Source organism: Cyanistes caeruleus, chromosome 4 (genome assembly GCF_971803275.1).
Source record: "Cyanistes caeruleus chromosome 4, bCyaCae1.hap1.1, whole genome shotgun sequence".
Lineage (NCBI taxonomy): Eukaryota > Metazoa > Chordata > Aves > Passeriformes > Paridae > Cyanistes > Cyanistes caeruleus.
In genome coordinates this window covers 1977775-1997311 of record NC_141704.1, presented here as the reverse complement: position 1 = coordinate 1997311, position 19537 = coordinate 1977775, and the positions used below count along the sequence as shown (strand labels likewise).

General features: G+C 47.5%; 1 protein-coding gene and 1 long non-coding RNA gene across 2 annotated transcripts in view; both read left to right on the top strand.

The window, feature by feature from the left end:
* The first annotated feature begins 520 nt into the window (after positions 1-520).
* Positions 521-2465, top strand: LOC111945063 (uncharacterized). The gene is made up of 2 exons (XR_002871513.2): positions 521-608; positions 2342-2465. It is a non-coding gene; the product is annotated as an uncharacterized LOC111945063 (long non-coding RNA).
* Positions 2466-5441: 2976 nt separating this feature from the next.
* Positions 5442-19537, top strand: part of LOC111923167 (uncharacterized) — a 94020-nt gene continuing 79924 nt past the window's right edge. The window contains exons 1-3 of the mRNA XM_086886370.1: positions 5442-5588; positions 6098-7149; positions 18446-18576. Coding sequence (XP_086742496.1) covers positions 18507-18576 — 70 coding nt within the window. The 5' untranslated portion in view covers positions 5442-5588; positions 6098-7149; positions 18446-18506. The remainder of the gene's footprint in view (positions 5589-6097; positions 7150-18445; positions 18577-19537) is intronic.

Genomic DNA, 19537 nt, shown 5'->3' with positions numbered 1-19537 from the left:
TTGCAGGGCCTGGAGGGGCTCCAGGAGAGCTGGAGAGGGACTGGGGACAAGGCCTGGAGGGACAGGACACAGGGAATGGCTTCCACTGCCAGAGGGCAGGAATGGATGGGATCTGGGGAAGGAATTGCTGGCTGGGCTGGAATTCCCCGAGCAGCTGTGGCTGCCCCTGGATCCCTGAAATGTCCAAGGCCAGGCTGGACAGGGCTGGGAGCAGCCTGGGATGGTGTGAGGTGACCCTGCTATGGATGGGGTGGTGCTGGATGGGCTTCAAGATCCCTTCCCACCCGAAAAATTCCATAATTTCCTCATGGGTGGAACTCCCAGTTCTAAGGTTTGTGTGGAATCCCCTCAAAATCGTCTGTCAAACCCTCCGTGACCAGCAGAAACCACGTCGACTCAAAAGTGGGAATTCCATCCCACAGATACTTCATTTTCAATCCGTTTTTGATCTGAATCAGACCCAAATCTCTTTTTTTCATCTTTGAATGCCGCAGGTGTGAAATCCCATGAACAAATCCCGACCAGCCACAGTCAGTCCAGGAATGAGGCGCTACTTTTTTTATGGAAAAAAGCATAAAAAGTGAGGCCCTTCCAGCACCTCAGAGAATGTGAGTGAAACCTGGGCAGCTCCTCTGCTGCTCAAAGCTGCTAAAGATTGGGTGAAACTGCCAGGATTTCCCTTTTTTTTGGCTCACGGGAAGAATTTTTGGGCTCTCTGACTCCAAACTGAAGATCCCAAGGTTTTAAATTCTTATCTGGGGCCTGGAAACAGAGATTGATCAGAGCTCAGGACTTGAAAACCTGGAAACCGAAGCAAAAAGGGGCAGAAATGTTTGGGTATTTCGAGGGTTTTGCCTGCAAATAGAAACCTTGCAGTCTCTTGATGAAATCATATCAAAATCTGGGGATTTGGAGCCTCCTGTGTGAGATTTCCAAGGATTTGGGCTCTGAATTTAACTGAAGTTCATTGTGCCCACACCTGACAAAATAATTTGGTGTTTTCTGACCTCTCTCTAGGTAGAAACCCTCCAAGTGGCTTCCTTGATCTTCCATCAAGCCTTTTTAAGTGGTTTATTTTTAATTCAAAAGCAAAATAAAATTAAAATTTTAAACAAACAAACAAATAAATAAATAAATAATAACTAATAGATCATCATTTGAATGAATTAAAATGGAAGTTTGAAGTTAAAATTTAATTTAATTAGCAGCAGACAAAGCCAATTTCTGGGCTTTCCTGGTACTTTTTTTTAACATTTCCAGGCTTTCCTTCTCCCATCTCCTCAGTTCTGCACAGGTCAGGATGATGGATTTTTTTTTTTTCTGTTCCCTTCACTAATCAGCTCTTGCTACTTTTGGCCTTTTAATTTTGCTTTCTTGGAGTTTTAGAGGGAGGTTTTGATGGGGAATTGAGGTGGTTTTGCTGCCACAAAAATTGCAGCAAAATGCTGCTGTAAACTGGATTAAAACCACCAAACAAATCGGGTTTGTTTTTTTTTTTTACTGAAGTGTGAAAATAACCCCAAAATGTCAGCTCAGGAAGCTTTTGGGGTTTTTTGGCCATTTCCTCCCATCTTGTCCTTTATTCCCTGGGAGAAGATCCTGATTCCCACCTGGCTCCATCCTCCTGTCAGGGAGTCATGGAGAGAGATTTAAAAATAAATTTCACTTAAAATTAAAATTAAAATTAAAATTAAAATTAAAATTAAAATTAATTCATAACTCAGTTCACATCCATTCTGTGGCATCCAAACAAATGGCAAAATAACATTAGAAAATAGAAAAAAATTAATTAATATTAAAAAAATAATAATAAATATATCTATGAATGTAATTTAAGAATCAGTTTGCTTTCACTGGTACAAATCTGTGGCACTCCAAGGTTTGGGATAAGCCCTGGCATCAATATGAGTTCCTGACTCCTGGAATTAAGGGGAAAAACAGAATTGTGGCCTCTTGGGATGTTGGGTGAAGGATCAGGAATCCTTCAGCTGTGCTACAATTTGAACGATCAGTGAGAAAATGCCAGCAGGGAATTCAGAATCCCGCATTTTTTTAGTAGTTTGCTACTTTTCCCAGCCTCAATCCCACAAAAGAATCAATTTTTGGTCTTTCCTTTGGGTACAAACCCAGTGAGAAGGGAAACCAGGCAGAGCTGGTTTGTCCTGTGTGAAAAATTCTCATTTTATCTCCAGAAAATCATTTTTTATGCCTGATAAATGGGGCAAAATGTGATAAAAAACACAGGAAATTTAACTTTGTGACACGGAGGGGCTGTGGAAATTCCATCCCTGGATGGGGCACCTGGAATGACCAGGATTTTCTGTTTTCTCTCTCGTTTTAGGAGCTGAGAGAAGATAAATCCTGATGATTTATGGGTTTGGATCACCTTGAAGATTCCCAGTGTGGGAGGCTGATCCCAGGTTTTTGTGGGATTTAATAACTCATTAAACAGCTTGGAAAAAATGCACTCAGACAACTTAAAATTATTTTCCCGAAATCTCAGCAAGGTGAGATCCCCCTTCCCATCTCCCTCCTTCCCATTCCCGTGTCTGAATCCCATCCTGCTGCTTTTCCTGGAGAAAGATGGAGAATTCCTGTGGGATTTGGCTGTGCAAACCTCTCTTCTCCTCCAGGCAATTGTTCCCTGGAGCTGAATTCCCATCAGGATAAAAAAAATTTGGAACCAGTTGGGAAATGGTACTCAGGGGGAAAAACTTGGGGATTTATTTGGGAGTTTATTCCTTGTTTTTCATCCCAGGTTTCTGGGAAATGAGGTGAAGGCAAAAGAGGGAAGAGCACCCTGGTTTTTAGTGGGATAACAGCCAGCTGTGGGATTTTGAATGCCGAGCTGGATTTTTTTTTAGGGATTTTTCCCCTCAGCTCTTCAGCACCCTGTTCTTAATTCCAATTTTTAGTGGGTTTAGGAGGGGAGACTCCCACACAAGATTCCCAGAGAAGCTGTGGCTGCCCCTGGAATCCTGGAGATGTCCAAGGACAGGGCTTGGAGCGCCCTGGGATAGTGGGAAGTGTCCAGAGACTGGAATTGGATGAGTTTAAGGTCCCTTCCCACCCAAACCATTCCAGAATTCCACCACAGCCAAGAGGCTCAGCCAAATCTTGGAAAAAACAGGGATCAGATCCTGGGATTTGGATTTCTCCCCATTGCTGTGGCAGGGGTGAGTATTTATGGGAAAAAAATGAAATCCTTTTTAGTGCCTGAATCCTAAACTGATCCAACCCAGAGCTGTGGTGGGAGAGACAACTCCTGTCTTAAATTCTTAAATCTCTCAGCTCCAAAACTTCAAACTTCCCTTTTTTTAAATTTTTTTTTTAATTTTTTTTTTTTTTTGGGGGGAACATGAACAACAGGAATTCCAGAACTTCCCTTGGAAATGCCCCAACCCTCTGGAATTTTGCAGCTGGAGGAGTTTTTCCATCCTCTCTTGGGAAGATTTTGTGGTTGTTTGCTTTAAATTCCCACTTTTTGTGTCCAATCTCATGACCAAAATAAACCCCTGAGATATTTTGAGGAGCTTTTGATGGGCTGAGTCTCTCTCCTTAAATTGTGACATTCTTGGGATTATTTATTCCATCAAAAACTTCCAGCTCCCCAAACTTTTCCTGCTGCTCCCTCCTCAGCAGAGGTTTTCCCAGGAATTCCAGTTATTTTCTAAAAAGTGTCTCATTTTTGGAGCTTTCCTCAGCTCAGCATTCCAGAAATTATCCCTATTTCTCTGGATGGAGAGGAGAAATTCCTGCTATCCCAAACATTTCATTTTCCATGAGATCCAACCGTTTTTTTTTTTCCCACTCCTGGATTTTTCCCAGAGTTTTTCCCTTGGTCCAAAGTTCCAGGCTCCTTTCTCCTCATCAATTCTTAAATTCCCCCCACTTTTTTTGTTGATTCCTTTTATTTTCCTCTGCCAAGTTTTTTATTGGGGGATGAATTCCAAAGGATTTTTGCAGCTCCAGCTGCCTGTGTGTGTTGGAACTTGTCAACAATAGCAAAGCCTAAAAACTCCACGCATATTTTGGGGGAAAATTTGAAATAACTCAATTTTTATTATTTTTTTTTAAGCTTTTCCCCCCTTCCTCCTCCTCCTCCTCATTCCTTAAGGTTGTTAAATTTGACATCCCTGTAAATGAGCTGGAAAAACTCCAACCTGAAGTGCTTTTCCCTTTGGAAAACCTCCCTGAATCGGATTTTTGCTTTAGGCAAGTGACTTTCCAGAGGTGATTGATGGTATCTTGTCCATTAAAAATCCCTAAAAAAGGTGCAAAGAGGAGGAAAAGAGATTTTTATAATTTTTTAATTGTTTTTTTTATTTCCTTGTCCAGAAAATGAAACAGAGCCATCTATATCCAAACATGTATGCATTTGGAATTTTTGGCTTCAGTGGGATCCAAGAGAACATTCCCTAAAAGTTTTTTTTCCCTGGAATGGGAAGGGAAGGGAAGGGAAGGGAAGGGAAGGGAAGGGAAGGGAAGGGAAGGGAAGGGAAGGGAAGGGAAGGGAAGGGAAGGGAAGGGAAGGGAAGGGAAGGGAAGGGAAGGGAAGGGAAGGGAAGGGAAGGGAAGGGAAGGGAAGGGAAGGGAAGGGAAGGGAAGGGAAGGGAAGGGAAGGGAAGGGAAGGGAAGGGAAGGAAACTTTTCCCACCCCATCCCTTTTCCATGGTTTGCACCATTCCTGGCATGAAAATGTCCCAAAAATTGTCACATTCCCAAATAATGCCCAGATCCAGTGTGGAGCAAGGAGTGGGCACTGAGGACTCGACTCCTTTCTGGGTATAAGTTTTTAGCTATAAATTAATGCTATTTGATATTTTTAACAGAATCCTTGAGGCTGGAAAAGCCTTCCAAGGATCCAGTCCAAGCTGTGCCCGATTCCACCTTGTCCCCAGCCCAGAGCTCTCAGTGCCAGGTCCAGGAATTCCTTGGACTTTTCCCCTTTCCCTTCCCTTCCCTTCCCTTCCCTTCCCTTCCCTTCCCTTCCCTTCCCTTCCCTTCCCTTCCCTTCCCTTCCCTTCCCTTCCCTTCCCTTTTCCCTTCCCTTTTCCCTTCCCTTTTCCCTTCCCTTTTCCCTTCCCTTTTCCCTTCCCTTTTCCCTTCCCTTTTCCCTTCCCTTTTCCCTTCCCTTTTCCCTTCCCTTTTCCCTTCCCTTTTCCCTTCCCTTTCCCCTTCCCTTTTCCCTTCCCTTTTCCCTTCTCCTTTTTCCCTTCTCCTTTTTCCCTTTTCCCTTTTTCCTTTTCCCTTTTTTCCTTTTCCCTTTTTTCCTTTTTCCCTTCTCCTTTCTCTTTTCCTCTTTCCTTTGCCCTTGGGGCCAGCAGACCCTCACACCCTCATTCTAAAACACCTCTAATTAATCTAAATTGACTTTTCTTTAATTAAAAACCTTCTCCTACCACAAATTTGTTCCCAAAGTTTTTTTCTTTTCTTTTGAGGCGCCAGAATCTTCACCTGAGAGAAACAGCAAGGGAAGAAAAATTCCCATTTCTTCTCTTGCTGCTCCATTGCCCGGAATTCTCTCCTGAATTCCCTTCTGGGGATCTCAAGGACCATCAGATCTGGACAGGGGTGGCCTCCTGGAGGTGAGAAATCCTGGGAATGGAGCTGGGAATGGCTAGCTCCACCTTTAACCCCTCAGCTGCCAGCACAGCCCCTCCCTCCTCTCTTTATTTCACTCCAGCGAGGAATTCGAGGTTTATTTCTGCTTGCGGTGGGGGTTTAGGGTAGGTTATGGATGATCCCTGTTTGCCTCAATCATTTATTCCCTCTTCGGTTGTCCATAAATTACTCCACTTGTCCATAAATTACTTCATTTTTCCATAAATTACCCCATTTTTCCATAAATTATTCAAGTTGTCCATAAATTACTCCAATTTTACCATAAATTACTCGATTTTTACATAAATTACTTAATTTTTCCATAAATTACTCATTTTTTCCATAAATTACTCTATTTTTACATAAATCGCTCCAGTTTTCCGTAAATTACTCCATTTTTCCGTAAATTACTCCATTTTTCCATAAATTACTCCAGTTTTCCATAAATTACTCCCCTTGTCCATAAATTACCTTTTTCCCCCTTGGCTCCCAGGGTTTTCCTGCAGCTCAGCCTCAAGGGAATCCTATTTCCATGTGGATTTTCCAACCTCCAGGACACTCCAGGGCTTTCCAGGTCACAATGTCATTTTGGATCTCACCACGATGCATGGACAGTATTCCCAAGCAGTTCTCCCAGATTTTAAAAACCCAAATCGTGGAATCATGGAATGATTTGGGTTGGAAAAGACCTCCAAGATTACCAAGTCCAACCCCGAATATCCTAAATCCCATTATCAGGTGTCACATCCAGTTGTTTTTTTGGACACTTCCAGGGATGGAATCTCCACCATTTCCCTGGAAAACCTGTCCCAATTCCTGACCACTCCATCAGCGAAGGAATTTTTCCTAAAATCCCACCTGAACCTTCTCTGGTACAACTTGATGCCTTTCCTCCTCATCCCATCACAAGATTCCTGGGAGAACAGGAACCCAAAACCTCTTTCTGGGGAATTCTGGGATTTTCCTTGTGCAAGAATTGAGTGGCAACAAAAGAAACCAAGGATTGAGGCTGGAAACTGAGGAGATAAAAAGTGGGATGAAAACCCGTGGAAATCATCACCACCGGACTTGGAGAACATTAAAAAAAAAATAATTCAATGGTTACAAAATTTCAGGATTCCCAGAAGTTCCTGCAGGCTGGCGAATGGAAACACATTCCAAGGTGCTTCCAGGAGTTCTGGATCCCTGGATTATGGAAGGACGGAGCCATCTCCAGGTGCTTTTCCTGCTCTTCCGCTCCCGTTAGGAGGGAACAAATCCCAACCTCCGGCTGCAGCTCCCGTGACTTTCCCTCATCCCTCGCTCCCAACATCTGCTGCTTTTGCAGGAATATTTCCCTGGCACCAGCTGCAGCTCCCTGGCAGCACGAGAGGCAGCAGGGTTGACTCCCAGCTCCTTGATTTTTCCTGGAATCCACAGGATTTTCAGTGCGTCCCGGAGTGCTGAGCTCCTTTTCCATCCCCGGTGAGGCTTCAGAGGATGAAACATCTCAAAAACGCTGAATTTTGGGAGCTCCCCTTTCCCTTTTTGTCCCCCATGGAGCAGGTGAGTGAAAAATGGGAGAAATCTCTGGAAAAAACGGGGGGGGGGAAACTCCAAAGTGAGGACATGAGACAAGGTTGGAATTCTGAGTCTGATTGGAATTGTGCAAAAAAAAAATATATTGCAAAGGAGGGAAAATCAGATTTATTCTTTATCTTGTTACTGGCATTTTTATTTTGTGACCTTCTCATGAATTTCCAGGCTGGCAAATCCAACTTGGAGCAAAAAATATGTGGAAAAGGACAAAAAAATTTAAAAAAAGAGATCTGTGAGGCTCCTTAAATATTCTTTGGGACACTTGGATTCAAGAGTACAACGCAAATTTAGGGATAATTTCCCTGCCTCCTTGCATTAAATCAAATCCTGCAGCTTAATATTTACAGGAGAGAGAAAATCTGAAGTGAAGGCTTAAAATCTCATCCTTGGGAGTGTCTCTGGTTATTTTTAGGGATCCCTGGCTGATTTTTCCATGGGATAAATCAGAATTCCAAGCTGGCAGCGGTTGGGGTCCTGTGCCATGGCTGGGGTGGGTGCCTGGCACCATCAGGGCACATTTTTGTGTCTTCCCCTTTTACCCTTTTCCATTTGTTTTTTATTTTATATTTATTTTATTTTATATTTAAATTAATTTATATTTAATTTAGATTTAATTTAGATTTAATTAACTTATTTATATTTTATAAAGAAATGGGCTCAGCCTGACGTTCCATGGCAGAAATAGGATTTTATCCCTCTGTTTTCCTTCTAATTCCCTGTGGAACAGCCACGAGTTTCATCCCATGGGGAAAAAAAATCCATGGGATTCCAAATCAAAACCCCAGGAAGGGCTGGTGCCAGAGACCACCCTTTCTCTGGTCAGGAAATGCAGGCAAGAAAGACAAAAAAAAAAAAAAAATATTTTATTCCCATTATTCTTTTCCCTTTCCAATGCTTTTAATCTTGGCAACGTAATTATTTAATATTATTAATATCGTAATATTAATATTATTAATAACCTGTAAAGATTAATATAATTATGAATACCCCGACAACATTAATATTATTTCTTTAAGGACAGACTGGAGGTGGCACTCAGGGGCTGGGGACAAGGTGGGGATTGGGCACAGCTTGGACTTGATGACCTTGGAGGGCTTTTCCAACCTAAATAATTCTGGAATTCCGTGGAACGTGATCCAGAGGATCCCTCCAGAGCTCTGGGAAAGCTGGCAGGGGAAAGGGAAACTTTTGGTGATGGGAAAAGTAGGACCTGAGTTCTTCAGTTCCAGCTGAACCTTCTGGAAGTTCCTTAGATGCTCCCAACAGGGAATTCCGTGCTTGGAATGGGGATGCTCCATTGGGTGGGATCCGTGGCTCAAATCCCTCCCCATCCCACATCACTTCCCAGCCTTTCTCCAGGATCCCAGAACTTCTACCCAAATACCCCGGAATGAGAGGAGGCTCTGAGGTCTGGGAATGATCAGCCTGGGGAATAAACCCCACCCCAAAAAGCAGAACGGACGAAAACGCTGCTGGATTGCGACCAAAATTGCGACCAAAAAATTCCCAAAGCGTGGAATCGCAAATCCCATCCCTTCCTGGAGCTCACGGGGCAGAGCAGCCTGGGAAAAAAATCTTGGGAAGAGGTGGGAAAATGGTCTTAATTCCTCAAGTTTCAGCAGTGAGGGAAACCTTTGGACAACAGCAGCTTGGAAACGGTTCTGCATCAGCAGCTCCTCTGCGGGGCTGCAGGCAGGGGTTTTTGGGATGTTTTTAGGATGTTTTTAGGATGTTTTTAGGATGTTTTTAGGATGTTTTTAGGATGTTTTTAGGAGCTGGAGTCCTGTTGGTTTTGGGATATTTGGGATATTTTCCGGGGATAGGAATATCTACGGATGATGGGTTTCCCCGCGCTGGACTCCAAAAGTGGGAATGGATCCCATTAAAAGCTTCAGCTGTTTCAATTCCCGTGGTTTTCTCTTCAGCTAAATGATGGGTTTTTAACAGCAGAATTTTGGCCAGGTTTGTGCTGCTCCCCAGTTTGGGGTGACCCAGCCTGTGGAGCAATCCTGGCAGCTCCCGACCTCTGGGAATGGGATGAATCCAAACCTCTTTCCTCCTTGTGACCACGATGGCTGAAAACCCCAAATTCTCATGAATTTCCCTCTTTTTTTGCCATTTTCCTCTCCACATTCCAGGAGAACACCACTGGGAATGTGCTCCAGGAATGAGCCCAGGGCCTTTTGGTCTCAAAAGCGTTGAGAGAAGAGGCCATGATTGGGTAGGGAAATTGAAAAATTGGGAAATTTGGATCTCAGGCCGCTCCTCTGCTCAGTGACCAAACTTTTTCATCCCTGGAAAAGTTTTTTTCACTTACACCATGGAATTTCCACCCAGCTCCGCACCAGTGGAGCGCTGGGACTGGCAGCAGCACATGCCAGCCTGGAAATCCCAGAATCCCGGGATCACTGTGGTGGGAAAAGCCCTCCAAGGTCATCCAGTCCAAGCTGTGCCCGATCCCCACCTTGTCCCCAGAGCCCCAATCTGGAATCACATCCAGGAATTCCTTGGACACCTCAGGGATGGGGACTCCAAACTTCCCCAGGCAGCTTTTTCCATTTCCTATCAACCCTTTCCATGAGGAAATTCCTGTTCCTGGAGTCACTCCCTCTGGATTCCACGTTAGGATGTTTTCCCTGGTTCAGATTCCCAGATTTCCTCTCCATTTCTGTTCTAGATCTGTTTTTCTTTGCCACATTGAAACATTCCCAGTGAAATCCTCCACCTTCCAAATCAAAAATCCCTTTCCCAGTGTGATTTAGATCACCCTAAACTGAGAAACCCCAAAAAGGTCCTGAGTGCTCCAAAGGAGATCCTTGATGGATTTTAATTTTCCATTTTCTTAATGGAATTGATGGATGCTCCAAAGGAGATCCTGAAGAGATTTTCCTTTCCTATTTTTTGAAATGAAATTGATGAAGGTGTGGGAAGGTTTGGCATTGTTTGCCATGGATCCCACGCAGGGTGACACTTGGATGAGGTGACACCTCTCAGGCTCCTGGAACTCATCCAGCTGTACATTCCCTGGAATCCAGCTGTGCTTGGATTCACTCTGGAGACTAAAAAAGCTGAGCAAGGAACCAGGACTGTTCCCATCTCCTCATTCCTAAATCACTTTTCCAAAGATTTGGAGCAATCCCCTTCTCCCAGACCACAAATCACTGCTCCAACGGGGGCTGCTCTTGTTTCCCTGGATCAGTCCTTGGGTTGCTCCTGGTATTTTTGGCTGGAAAAGGAGCAAGTTTTGGCATGGCCATAAATAAATGAAAGGGTGAAAGGTGTCTGTGGGGAGAACCAGTTAAACCAGTAGAGGGGAGGAGGGCATTTCCCAGAATCCCAGAATCCCATTGACACTCCTGTTGTGGGGTTGGTCATTCCAAGCAATGTTTCATCTCTGTGTTTTCCATAAAAACAAAAAGGAGGGAGAGGGATTTATTTTTTAATGTGGATATAGTGCCAGGACACAGGGAATGGCTTCCCACTGCCAGAGGGATGGATGGGATCTGGGGAAGGAATTCCTGGCTGGGCTGGAATTCCCAGAGAAGCTGTGGCTGCCCCTGGATCCCTGGAATGTCCAAGGCCAGGCTGGACAGGGCTTGGAGCAACTTTGGATAATGGGAGGTGTCCCTGCCATGGATGGGCTGGATGGGCTTTAAGGTCCCTTCCAACCAGTTCTGGGATTCTAGGATTCTACACCATCTTTGTTGGGTTTTCCATGGAGCAAAGTGAGAGAGTCCAGCAAGGAAAACAACTGGGAACACAATTTTGGGCCGGAGCAAAATCCACTTCAGTGACTTGGGGGCCGAATTTATCAAACAAGAGCCTTTATCTCAAAGTGGGGCTGATAAAAACCATCCCAAAAACCCTAAAAGCTCCACAGGGCTGAGTGAGACCTCGTGGAGCATCTTCAGTCCAGCTCTGCTTGGCCTCTCTGTCCCATCTCTCATCCCAAAAAGTCATTTTTAGGTCTGCCCTGCTGCTTTTGGGGCCTCAGGAAGAGCAAGGTGACAGAAACAGGCTGGGAGCCTTCCCAGTGTTTTTCCAGAGGCGCTTTGGGATCAGAAAATGCTGCTGGACCTTTCCCAGCTTTAATCTTATGGATGAGGTGTGGCTGCCAGGGACTTTTTGAAGCCTGAATTCCAGTAGATGGAAACCCTTCCCTCTCCAGAGGGCTTGGAATTCCGGGAAGTGGCGACTGCACGTGAATGCTCCTCTTCGTTTGCCTTGCTCCCAAATATTCCTGATTGCTCCAGGAGCTGAGGAGCCTGGCTTGGAAAGCTCCCAGATTTGCTTCAGCACTGTTTATTTTTGTTGTTTCCATTTGGCCTGAGTTTGATGTTCCCCACCCCCCACACTCCTGCTTTTTTGGGGTTTTTTTGGCAATTAAAGAACTTGTTTTGTTCTTCAGCCCTGCCCTCGGCCTTTGATGGAGCCTGTTCGGCTCCAGGGTTTGGGAATAAAAGCACGGAATTGTTCAGCTCCAGGTGTTCCCATCACACCTGTCAAGAGCCCAGCGTGAAAATTCCACATGGCCCAGATCCACGGGGAAAAGTGACCCATCCCAACATTTATGGGCACCTCCCACCATCCCAGGCTGCTCCAAGCCCTGTCCAGCCCGGCCTGGGACATTCCAGGGATCCAGGGGCAGCCACAGCTGCTCTGGGAATTCCAGCCCAGCCAGGAATTCCTTCCCCAGATCCCATCCATCCCTGCCCTCTGGCAGTGGGAAGCCATTCCCTGTGTCCTGTCCCTCCAGGCCTTGTCCCCAGTCCCTCTCCAGCTCTCCTGGAGCTCCTTTAGGCCCTGGAATGTTCTGGAAGCTCTCCCTGTATTCCCTTCTCCAGGTGAACATTCCCAGCTCTCCCAGCCTGGCTCCAGAGGGGCTCCAGCCCTGGGAGCAGTTCCATGGATTCCTCTGGATTTGCTCCAGCAGCTCCTGCTGTAGGGTGTCCCCAAGTGCCACATCTCCACTCCTCCCGCCCCCGGCAGGGTTAAACCCTCCTGGATCTGGGTTAAAACCACAAATCCTTGTCCTGCAGCATTTTGGGCACCTCCAAACGGCAGCTGGAGCCCCCAGTCCTGCCGGGAATTGCGTTGGAGCTGCACAAACACCTCCTGATTGCCCCACTCCGGGTTTGGGAGTGGATTCAGGCGCTGAATGCAGATCCAATTGCAATTAAGGCCATTCAGCTCCCTAACGAGGCATTCAGGGCTTTGGGAGCTTTGGAGGGTTTGATTAGGCTCAGTTGCTAAGCCTGACTTTATGGAGTGCTCCTGGGATCGGCATCAATCCCTAAAACTGGAGTCATCCCGGAGAGCTTGGAGGCAAAAATGATCTCAAGGGGAGGAAAAACGTGGATATCTACGGACAGGAAGCAGTTAATTCCTGGAATTTTTCTGCTGGAGTGGGGGAACATCAGCTCAAGTGATTTCCCTGCAGGCTCAGGCCGGGTAGAGCAAAATTCCACCTCTCCCAACTTTTAAACCCGTGGATATTTGAACACCTGGGAGCTGATGGATGATTTAAATCTCTTTTAACAGCTGTTTGAGGCTCTCATTTATTGATGGGGCTGTGCTGATCCTTTGGCTTCACCTGGAGCCAGGTGGGGCTGGGATTCCCTGGAATTTTTTCCATCTGAAGCCAGCGTGTTCCTGTTCACCCTGGAGGCTCCTGGTTTTCCCTTTTTCCTCTGTCCTTGACCTTTTTGGCCCATTTAGCTCCTGGCCAGAGGATCTTTAGGGATGGATGGGACCTACCAGGGCGAGATCTGCTCTTCATCACCTCTGGAATTCCCAGGACCCCGGGCACGGAAATCCTCGGTGCAGATCCCCCACTCCGAGCAGGAAAACTGCTGGGTTTTGGGATGTGGGGTCTCTAATTCTTCCTAATTTTATTTTTTTTTTTCCCCTGAGCTGAGATCTCCTCTGTTTGCGTGGTGGGAACTCCAGGGGTGGCTGGATTGGGATTTTCTCAGCGGCTGGAAGCTGCCTGGGGATCCAGCTCTGGATTTGGTTGCAGGAGGAGGTTGGATCCGGGGGTCCCAGGAGGGTGAGAATTCAGATTTATTCCTGGGATCCTGTTTGGAGCCAGGGGTGAGAATTCAGATTTATTCCTGGGATCCTGTTTGGAGCCAGGGGTGAGAATTCAGATTTATTCCTAGGATCCTGTTTGGAGCCAGGGGTGAGAATTCAGATTTATTCCTGGATTCCTGTTTGGAGCCAGGGGTGAGAATTCAGATTTATTCCTGGATTCCTGTTTGGAGCCAGGGGTGAGAATTCAGATTTATTCTTGTTTGGAGCTGATCTGCCTCCCCAGGAATCCCCATGGAATGTGTCCCACACATTCCCTGCCCACCTCACCCACAGCTTTGGGGTCACCCTACTGTCCCCACCCCAAGGAGCCGAGTGCGGTGCTTCTGTCCTTTTTGGGGTCATTTTGTAAGTGTTTGAACCTCAAACATTTCTTTCCCTGCCTCAGTTTCTCTCTGCCTCGCAATCTCGACCTGGGAGACGAGAAGAATCAGAATTTCCTTTGTGATGTCCTCACTCGTGCCCCTCCAGCCCCCCCAGCAATGTCAGACTCCAGTATTTAAACCATAAATCAGTTCTTCACCCCATTCCTGGTGTTTTCCGCCCTCTCCAGGTGCTGATCCCTGGAGTTTTCATCTCCCAGGGAACAAACTTCCCCCCTTTCCCTGTGCCGGCCCCTTCCCTTGCAAACATTCCAGTTATTTTATTATCATTTCGTGCCCACGAGGGAAAAATATTTTAATTTTTTTTTTTTACCCCCCACTTTCCCTCCCTTTCTCCCCCCCTTCTCCATTCCCTCAATTCCTGCCCAGACCGTGCGGGGTGGCATCACCTGCCCCGTTCTCCCCTTTCCATCCATCCGTCCATCCATCCCAGCTCCGGGGAGGAACGGGAGCTGGAAGGGGGGACACGCCTGGAGCAGCCCCTCCCCTCCTGCCTCACAACTCCTTCTTTTCCCGAGCCTGTGGAAGTTTCTCCGCCGCGGATTCCCGCTGGAGGGACCCCGGGACGCTCCCGGGGGAAGAAGCCGGCGCGGGGCGGCTTTGCCCGGGTGAGCAGCGGGGTCTGTCCGTCTCTGTCTGTCTGTCTGTCCGGCCGGCCGCGGTTCGGCTCCCGTGGGGGTTTTATCCCCACTTTTCGGTCTCAGGTTGCAGTTAAAGAACTGCGGAGGGAGAGGGGCCGGGGGAGGAGGAGGAAGAGGAAGAGGAAGAAGCAGCTTCCAAGGGGGAGGACCAGGAGGAAGAAGAGGAGGATGAGGAGCAGCAGCTCCGGATGAGGAAACTGAGGAGGGAGAGGAGGATGAGGAGGCAGCTCCCGATAGAGGAGGAGGAGGAAGAAAAGGAAGTTGAGGAGGGAGCAGCTTCCTGATGGGGAGGAAGAGGAGGCAGCAGCTCCCAGGGGAGGGGATGAAGAAGATGAGGAGGAAGAGGAGACAGCAGCTCCCAGGGGAGTGGATGAGGAAGATGAGGAGGAAGAGGAGACAGCAGCTCCCAGGGGAGTGGATGAGGAAGATGAGGAGGAAGAAGAGGATGAGGATGATAAGGAGGCAGCAGCTCCGTGATGGGGAGGAAGAGGAGGATGAGAAGGAAGCAGCTCTGGAAGAGGAGGATGAGGAAGCGCCACATGGGGAGATTGAGGAGGAAGAAGAGGTTGAGGAGCAGCTCCCAAAGGGGAGGATGAGGAGGTGAAGAGGTTGAGGAGCAGCAGCTCCCAAAGGGGAAGATGAAGAGGATGAGGAGGCAGAAGAGGTTGAGGAGCAGCAGCTCCCAAAGGGGAGGATGAGGAAGATGAGGGGGCAGAAGCAGCCCCAGCTTCCCCCTGCACTGCACAATTTGAACCCCTTGGTGCTGTCCCAGAAGGGTCTGAGGTGCCCCAAACCTGTTTGAAATTGGAATTTTTTGGGATGACTTTTCACTTCCCCTGGCAGGACGTGGCTCAGGGGCATCAGGGAGAGATTGGGAAGGAGATTCCAGAGCATCATGGAATATCCAGGTTTGGAAGGGACCCACAAGGGTCCTGCCCAGGACAATCCCAAAATCCCAGCATGTGCCTGAGGGCATTGCCCAAATGCTCCTTGAGCTCTCTTGGCATTGCCAGAGTTTTGTTTTGGGGGTTATTGAGGAATTTTTGGGAAGAAGCCAATGCCTGTTGCTCCTTTGGTGCATCCGGGGGGTCTGAGCATGGAGCGGGCAGAATCTGATCCCAGAAAACTTCCCACCAGTGGGATAAGGAGATGGATTTTTCCCTCTGATCTTGTTCCATGCGAGGTGGCTGAAAGCAAGTCCTGGATCAAAGCTGTGACGACAACGGAGCAAATCCATTGGGAATGATTATAATTCCAACAAAATGGATATTTCAGTGTGCTGAAGTGGGAGAAGCAGCAGGAAGGGTTGGTACGGGGCCATTTCTGGCTGGGGAAGTCATAAATTCCAGGGTGGAATTCTTCCCTGCTGCAGGTTTGATTGTGGCAGTGGATGCAGGAATTGCGTGGCTGGAATCCACACCCCGTTGTGGATTTGCTCCTTTCCTGATCCAGCTTTTCATGCCCCAGGAGCACCAGTGACTGAGATCCACTCACAATTCCCAGCTTCCCCTGTGGATCCTGGAATGATGTTCCACAAATTTTATTTTGATTCACAATTATTATTGTTTTGGCCACTCTCCATCATGGGCCCAAAATAACGGGAATTCTGCTGCAATCAGGAATTGCAGGGAAGTGTTTTCCTCCAGGGAGAGGAGGAAATCAACCACCAGGAGATGATTCCTGGAATGTCTCAAAAGTCTTTGAGGCTCTTTGCGGTTTGAATTTGCAGGAATCGCTCCCTGTGTCTGGTCACTGCACGTGGGAGGAGGAACAGGAAAGGGACAGGGAATGTTTGGGCTTCCCAATTTTCCTGCAGCTCCAAGGACCCTCAGGAAAGGCTGGAGGTTGTGTTTGGAGGGTTGGCACAGGGATATGGGGGCACATCCTGGATATTTTGGGTGTCATTCGGGCCGTTTTGGTTGTCACTGGATTTTTGGGATCACTGGAATTTTGGGATCATGAGGGTTTTGGGTGTCATTTGGTCCTTTTTGGGATCACCCTGTTTTCCCAAGCATGGCTTGTCTGGGAATGGGAAAACCCGGGGGAGCAGGAGATGGATGGATGGATGGATGGATGGATGGATGGATGGATGGATGGATGGAGATGGATGGATGGATGATGGACGGATGGAGTGTGACACTTTGGGGTTTGTGGTGCCAAAGCTGTGGGATGTTCCCACCTCAGGCCTCACCTTTCTGTGGAATTAAGAATTAATAATTAAATTAATGGGAAAAGTCCAAGATTTGGGTTCAGATCCTTGGCTCCAGCTCAGGGACTGGGGGATCTTTCCCTGACTGGGCAGGGGGCGCCTCTGGATCAGCCTCTCCCATTCCCTGCCCATAAATCAGGAAATCATGGCAGGGTTTGTGTTGGAAGGGATTTTAAACCCGTCCAATTCCTACCTGGCCATGGGGCATTGGATGGGCTTGGGTCAGGAGACGGGAATGTGGAAATTCCATGCCCAAGCTCTCCTTGCTGGCTCCTTCCATGTCCTTATTCCAGCAAAAGGGAATCTGGGGGCAGGGAGCAGATTCCTGCTGGGAGAATTTCTCCTGCCCCAAACCCAGGAGGCTCCCAGGGGATGCAGAACCTTTGGGATCTTTGTTCCCTTTGTCCCAGTTCCTGCTCCCCTCAGGAGCACTTGGAAATGTGAATAACCTGGAAAAGTTCCAGCTGGAGGAACCGGAGCGGTGCAGCCCTGGCTGCCAGCCAGGCACTCAATCTCTTTATCCATCACTTTCCAACCCTTTTTTTTCCCCCCTTTTTTTAACCCCTACCTCCTTCAAATCCAATGATTTTCCCACAAATCCCCACCTCTCCTTGGCCATGAATCCTTCTTCCCTGGAGATATTCCCTCTTTGGGAGTGCATAATCCCATTCCACCTTTTTTAAGGGAAAAAACAGCTGAACAAGCGTCACCCCCTGGATGCCCCACGTGGCAGCAGGGTGACAAAACTGCAAATATCCCGTTCTTTGTTCCATGAATCCGTCTGCTGAGCGGTGATTCCCAGCAAAATTCCCCTTTGGAGACACCCACCCCAAACCTTCACCCCTCTCCTGGGATTTCCTGCAGCAATTGGATCTCGAGGACCCCTCCTTTGCTGTTTGCAGCACCTGCATGGGCAAATCCAACGTTTTTTCCCCTCAAATTGTGCTTCTTGGAGAGGGAGGAAAGTTCTGCCTGGAGATGATCTTCCCAAGAAACACCCGACCGGAATTTCCTGCTTGGAAAAGCCTCTACATTTAGCTTTAAAAAGATGTTTTTAACATGAAAATCTGATTTCTGGGGAGTCACCACGGAGCGGGAAAAAGGAGAGGAGGGTCTGGATGTCATTCCCAGGACTTACCAGGTGTTTTCCTGGGTGCTTCCAAGCTGAAATCCTCCATCCCAAACACCTGGAACATTCCTTGTCACAGGAATCTTAGACAGACTCCTTATTCTCGTTAATCCCTGGTGTTAATTGGGATGGAATCCCTGGAAAAGAGCGAAGCTGGATGCAGCCATTGAGATTTTTATTTTTTTCCCCAAATCCATAATTTCCACCTTGGAAGTTGTCCATGCTTCTGTGGGAACAGGTGAGGCACAGAGCAGGAGAACTTCTGATTGCCCATTAAAAAAAAGAATAAAATTCCTTTTGGCAGGAATTCTGCCAGAATTGGCAGGAATTCCCTGATCCACAGGGAGAATTCCATGTTTTCCAGAGGGGGAATTCTGCAGCAGTTTGGGGGAAACATTGAACCACCAGCAATAACCAAAATTCCAGACTCCTCTGGCATGGTGGGCTGGATCCTCAAGGAAGTTCATCCTGGATTTAGGAGCCTGGAGACAGGGTTGGATGCAGATGATTCCTGATTTTCCTGGAATTTTCTCCCAGATTAATTGAAGTGGGAATTTCTCCTGCTTTGATCCCACCACCAATATTCCCATTTGGATTTCATTGCCTCAGGTGGATGTTGGGGAAGGAGGGGCAAAGCTGAACTGTTAGCATTAGCGAAGAAATGGAGGAATTCAAGGATTTATGTATTTTAATCCAAATTTTCCAGGCCAAGAGGAGCCTTTTTAGCTGGAGAAAAGCTTTTCCTGGCGCTGAGGGTGGGTGGGAGCGTCACCCTCAGGTGGCCCCAGCTCCAACCTCTTTCCTTCTGCAGGCGAGGGACTCTCCAGGCTCTGTGCTGACTTCCAGGAATTTCCAGCTGCTTCCCGAGGGAAATGTTGTGTGTTCTGATCCTTGTCCTGGCGGTGGCCACGGGGCCGTTCCAAGCTGGGGCTGTTCATGAAGGTGAGTGACCAGCGACACCTGGGTCACCACGGGTGCAGCACCCGGGACACTTTGGGGAGGAAAATCCATTTTCCAAGGAGATTTTCCTGCTCCTGGCATGGATTCACACATGAATCTGTCGGGGTGGATCTCTGGTGCTTTTAATTCCTGCAGAGGATCCTCTTAGGTTGGGATTATTTGGATAACGGAGCACCTCCAAAGGAATTCAGGGCCTGAGTTCCTGCTCTGGGATTTATGGAGAAATCAGGGCTCTGCTCCAGAGAAAAAATGGGAGAAAGGGAAAACAAATCCCATCCTGATTCCTCCTCTGAATTCCAAGAAGTGGTTCCAGCCACCACACAGGGAGAGGAAAAACCTCAAGAAAGCCTTGAATCCTTCTGCTTTTTAGGGAGCTGGGATGGCACAAGGATTCACCTCCCGAGCTCCATGCAAGCCCACGGAGAGCTTTTGGGGATGAAGGGCTGGATCCAAAAATCAACAGGAAAAATAATTCCAGGGAAGAGCCTCATGGATGACCCAGGGTGTATTTTTGGTCCCAGGGGTTATCCTTGAGAATTTCCTCCAGAGTGAATCCAGAGCTCCCAGGATTGTCCCAGGCTGGGTGGGATCCTCCTTTTTCCCAAAAACCCCCAGGTCTGGAGGTGCAAATCCATCGAAATCCATGAAATTCAACAAGGGGTTAATGGAACCTTCAGCATCAGCTCGGAAATTAACTCAATTAAGCTGCTGTCCATCAATTAACCAATAAACTCGACTCTAATGCTGTTTAATTCTGAGCTGGGAGCAGGGCGATAAATCTGCGTTGGGAGATGTCTCTGGCAAAGCCTTGATGGATGGGACGGGATCGTTCCGGAGGTGCACAGAAAATTCCAAATCCAGTCCTATCCCGCTGTGATTAATAGAGCTGTCTGAGGTGGGATTTTCTCTGGAAGGTACCAATCCAAATATCTTTAACATCCCA